The following is a 5,466-nucleotide window of genomic DNA, read 5'->3' on the forward strand; positions in this document are numbered from 1 at the left end:
AACTCAGCCCCTCACAGATGCAGACAACTACACCGACACCAAACCAAGCCCTCCAGCAGCAGCAGCAAGGATCCTCAGTCCAGCACACATATCTTCCCAGCACATGGAACTCATTTCGGAGCTATTGTAAGTGTCAGCAGTAGCTCTCACGAGTAGTCTGGCTAGGGTGTGGGTCTAGCATGTGCTGCATTTCTCCAGCTACCAAAAGGGATGGTATTTTCAGAGCTCATTAGGCTTTGTGACTAATCTTCATAGCGATCCAAGAAGATAAACGGTTTCGGACAAATGAAAACGGTTGTACTACTAGCCCTTCTGCTGTAGGCCCATGATGATCTGATATGTGGTTTGGGCAGGTAGACTGGGCTCCTTTGAGATAAACAGTTTCAGACAAATGAAAACGGTTGTACTACTAGCCTTTCTGCTGTAGGCCCATGATGATCTGATACGTGGTTTGGGCAGGTAGACTGGGCTCCTTTATTCCAAGAAACTTGCATTCAGCAAGAATCCGTGTGTTGAATAGCAACTTGTTCAAATTTGACTGGATGCTTGAAAGAATCGTACAGAAGATGAGGGTGACATGAAATGATTTCTCATGTACACACACCTCCGATAATTGTATGATTTCTTGGTGTTGTCCATGCATGAATTACCAAATCTGCAGCTGATGTTAGCTAGCACAATTCTGTTGAGGCCTGTAGAGTTTTACAAGGCTTTACAGTACCTGAACGTCTATTCAACAACCACCGTTTCAGGCTTCAAACCTTACTGACGTAAGACATTACCTTTCAAGCTTATCTTTGAGTTTGACTGAAGGTGTTGATTCTCCGATTCCTATTTTTTAGCGTCTGAGATTCAGATGATGACCATTCCCCAAGGCCAGTATGTGATCACAGAGACTGCCGTAGGTACACCGGTCACCACTGTCAACACAGGACAAGTGAAAGCAGTTACTCAGGTAAGGAAAACAATCATGGCCTTTTTTTTTTTCCCATCCAGATAATCTCTCGGGCTTCAAGCCATCAGTTTGAAGGTTAAAAGAATGCCAAAATGATGACTGGGGCACAGAGTGGAGAATAGCGGTGTGCCTGAAGGGGTCCAGACTGTAGACCGAAAGAGCATTGGCTTTCTGTAACAGTGGTAGCGAGTTCCATGCTGGCCAGAATCTGTAGGCAAAACAGCAGAGAAATGATATGATGTGTTGCATCATAAGCTAAGGAGAAAAGTGCTATTAGTCAAACCTAGTAATCTTGTAAGCTTGAGGTTACGAAAAGCAAGAAATAATCTCTAGACCTTCAAGGAAAAGATGAATTTTTTTACGAAATAGCATCATGTTCCTTGCTGCAGTGATTACAAGTAGTTTTCTGCATCTAGCCATTTACAAGGCCCGTGCTGTCTGGCCCTTGTATGTGTGACTCCTTCAAGTTTAAAGTGTTCACTTAATCATATTTGCAGGACAAAGTATGATTTAGTGGTATTGATTGTCTTAAAAATATTTATGACTAAGCTGTATGCATTAAACCCAATTTCAGAACAGTTTCTGGAAACATTTTGATAGCTTTCTGTTACCTGTAGGATTACAAAATGAGAAGAGTTACTGCTATCTTACCTTGCAAGCAATCCGGCATAAGGAGGCAGGCTGTTGTACTGTGTTGATATCGGACACTGGAAGTGCAACTTGTGCTAGAACATGTGGAAAATGGAAAAAAACTTTCAGAATAGTTCTATTAAAAATTGCTATTTTAATTCGTAGTGATGGGTTAATTAGTTTAACCATTTGTAAGTGAACCAAATGCAAAGTAGTCCAGTGTACTTCAAAACAAAAGACGAAGGTTATGTTGCTGTCAAATACATTTCAATGAAATACAACTTAATTTCAGTGTTCCTTGTTCATACCAAAATGTCTTCCAGCACTGCAACAGGAAAGTTAGAGTATTAGAACAGAAAAGTTAGAGAACATGCAATGATGATTACTCTCTTTTTTTTATATTCCTCTTGCAGACTCACTATGTGATATCCGAAGGTCAGCCTGATCTGGATGTCAAACAAAACTCTTCGCTCTCCAGTGAGGTACAGGTCGGTGTTTCCCAGCCACCCGCCCACACGGATACCTTGGAATCGCAAACGAGCAATCAGCAGCAAACCACCCAGTACATAATTACGACAACCACCAACGGGAACGGCGGCAGCGAAGTGCACATCGCTAAACCGAGAACTTTCTCAGCAGAGCACGAATGAAGGAGCCTCGCTGTGTCACTTGCTTGTACTTGTCGCCTCCCCCCAAAGCCCAGATATGTGGGTATCCTGGGGCTCAATATGTTTTAAAATATATGCTCACTTACCTTCAACTAAAATCTTGGAGCTCTTCTTAATGCTTTAAGAGGGTTTAAGTCCCCAGTGACCGTGAAGAAGTACCCTCAAAATCCTTCTGGGATGCTATTTTATGCAGCTTTTAACAAAAAGGACAAGAGAAGTGAAACCTCTGCTTGCTCTGGACTTTATTTTTGGCATGTCTGCTGACCCTTATTTTTCCTTTTTGGAAGTGGCTCCTGTAAACAACTTTTTATTTCAATTGTATGGGGAAAAAGCTCGCCTAACTGAAGGCTAACTGGCAGATTATGTTGTATGTATATTTTTAATAGGAGCCGTTAAACAGGAGGACATCATGTAAACTGCCGGAATATGGCAGAACTGCTTCCTGCGTCTTTGTTTTCGGCAGCCAAGGTGAAAGGGAACGTACCGGCTCGGTGCGAGCAGACTGCTTGGAGAAAAAGAGCAGCAGCAGCAAAGCGGTGGCTCCTCGCGTACCTGCGCGGGGATGGCTAGAAGAATGAAGCTGTGAAGATGTGCCGAAACAGTCCGTTAAATTATTACTTTTTTCCAACCCTCCAGAACTGTTTACATGCTGTCTGCCCTGCCCTATTTTACCAAGCAGTTCCAGAAAGAAGGAAGAGTGCAGTCTTAAACACGTGTTGTTTGGAACAAACTGATGGAAATCATAGTAGTGCATAAGGGTAGTATGGAGCCATTATCATCTCTTTTCCCCTCCAGTATTTCCAGGGAAAATCGCCTTTTTGCCTGTAAACAAAAAAAGGCTCAGCTTAGCCTGCATAGCAGCTTCTGCTGTGACCTAAAGATAGCTGTGCCAGGAGAAAACGAGGGTACAGGAGCACAGCTCTGAAAAGGCAGGATAGTTCTCTCTGTTGCTACTGAAAGTCAATATATTTTTTTCCCCTTGAAGACTGGATGGAGAGTCGGTTGCTCTGATTTTTCCAAATAACCTTGTTAACCATGCACTGTAATTCCTTTGGATGGTTCCATAAAATTACCAGCCCTGGACTCAGGAAACAAGACAAGAAACATGCTCGTGGACCACTATTTATGGGACATCTGTGAGGGTTGCCTGCTTTGGTAGACCTGGTCTACGTACAGAATCCATGTGATGTTTAGGGACCAGGAAGGTTTATCTTTCAAGGCAGTATATTTTTTTTTCTTACATAATTCTCCTTTGCAGGCGTTGTTGGTTATTTAATGCATTCTGGTATTTGCAAGATTATGACTACAACTCCATTGACTCCTGATGGGATATACTGTGTATGTCTAAACCTCCGTTCACTGCCTGAAAACTCATCCCACAATGTCTGCGCATAATAGGGTACATTTATTTATAAAACAAAAGCGAAGAAGGATGTTTTGTCTTAATGGCCCTTGAGACTGAAGAACTGAGAGAGGTTCTTTTTTTTCTTTTTGATTTGTTTTCTCTTATGCTGCACTGTGTGAATGCAGGACTCCTTTGTGTAAGTACCCCCACCGATTTAGATGAGGATTAGACAGCCGTGGGAGTAAGCACTGCACATGTTTACCAGTTGTGGTATCGGGCCTTATGCAGCTAAAGCTCTTAGATGTGAGAACACTTAACACTCAGACTGGACAAGAGGAAGTCTGGTTCCTTGCGGGCAAAGCCTTGTAGCAGGTATTGCTTTGGTAATTAACGGATCTGTTAATATGGCGTGGAAATAGCGACCGTGCGTGATGAGATAAATCGGGTTGAAAATATCGGCTAGCTCAGAACTGTTTTGAGGTGGCTTTGGAGTAACTTGCCAAAATGCGGAGTAATTTGTTCCTGGGATTTCGCTTCTCTTGCTGTACCACCGTACTGGGGCATTAATGAGATTGGTAAAGTTAATGAGGAAGAGAGCTCCTATTTAGTCAAGTGCAGTGATGAGTGTTTTGAAATTCGGTGGATTGGGGAGCCCCTCGACTTCAGCAGCGTGGCCAAGCGACAGCAGTTCCCACCAATTCCTCTGAAGTCATGTCGCTGAGGACTTTTGAATTGCCATGTTGGGCATTGCGATGTTGTTGGTGTGGGAGAAGAGAAAGGAGAATTTATTTTCTTTTGTCTTGGCTTTCTTCAGGCTGCTAGTTTTAATAATGAGTCAAAAATGGTGCGAGCAGTAGGAAAATAGGAGGCTTGGAAATGGGATATTCCAGGCAGATAATGCCCTACAGGAGCATTTTTAGTCTTAAAAGGTCTATAGTCTTTACAGATGAACATCAAACTTGTTCCCCTTAATGATATTGCAGATGTGGGGTTTAAAAAAATATTTTGCTCTATTCGCCTTTGTTGGAAAGAATCACAGAATGAGGATAATTGTACCAGTTATTGAAAGCTGAAAACTACAGTGTTCCAGAAAACAATTTTAAAACAGCCTCTTTGAACACCAGTCTTCCTTATTTGAAGTTTCTGCTCTGTCCCACAGCAACAGCGGCGTGCTTGGGCCATCAGCCTGGCGTCCCAAGTTAAATGCCTTGTTGTGAAAGCATCATCTCTGGAAATAGAACTACCATGAATTTTCCTTCCAAAGTAAGGAACTACACTGATTGCACAGATGGCAAGGGCCTCTTTATGAAGATGACAAAAAAAAAGACAACAGTTTGCATGGATTTTTGTTTTTTTCCAATTTCTGCAGTGCAGAAGGTATAAGATTTATTATTATTTTTAAACCAGAGCAACCCAAAGATCTATCCCTCCAGTAAGGTCCCACAGGAGCTAACTCTGGAGTCTGAGAGTGGCAAGGGCCACGTTTTGCTCGAAAGCAGGCGTCGCTGCAGGCTCCTCCGAGGCCTCATGCTGTTCCTTGGAGGGTTTTGGGTCCGATTCTGTACTTTCCTGGAGAGAAAAACAAACACCCCACAAACAAAAAACCAAGCGCCCTGAATTTGCACCTCTCGGACTGCTTGGGCTGTTTTGCTCTGCCCCTTCTCTTATTTAACTGTGTATGTTTGTTGTACATTCGGTGACTGTTATCGTGTTCATAGTCTTGTGCAACCTGGCAGATGTAAAAGAAAAAAAAAAGAAATTAATAAATCATTTTCTCTTCTTTTTTAAAAAAATACTGGCGCTGACCGGTTTGTTCAGTGGGGGCACGGGGGTTGGCGAGTGAAACGGGGCTTCGCCGTTCCGCGATT

The 5,466-nt window shown here is 42.8% G+C and overlaps 1 protein-coding gene across 1 annotated transcript in view; it reads left to right on the top strand.

Annotated features, from left to right (window-relative positions):
- The window catches only part of PRDM10 (PR domain containing 10), a 33,665-nt gene extending 31,430 nt beyond the window's left edge, over positions 1 to 2,235 (top strand). Inside the window, exons 19-21 of the mRNA XM_009706916.1 lie at positions 1 to 126; positions 843 to 955; positions 1,999 to 2,235. The exon at positions 1 to 126 is cut by the window's left edge and continues 73 nt beyond it. Coding sequence (XP_009705218.1) covers positions 1 to 126; positions 843 to 955; positions 1,999 to 2,235 — 476 coding nt within the window. The remainder of the gene's footprint in view (positions 127 to 842; positions 956 to 1,998) is intronic.
- Positions 2,236 to 5,466: the final 3,231 nt, after the last annotated feature.

Source organism: Cariama cristata, unplaced genomic scaffold (assembly GCF_000690535.1).
Source record: "Cariama cristata isolate BGI_N322 unplaced genomic scaffold, ASM69053v1 scaffold4439, whole genome shotgun sequence".
NCBI classification, from domain to species: Eukaryota; Metazoa; Chordata; class Aves; order Cariamiformes; family Cariamidae; genus Cariama; species Cariama cristata.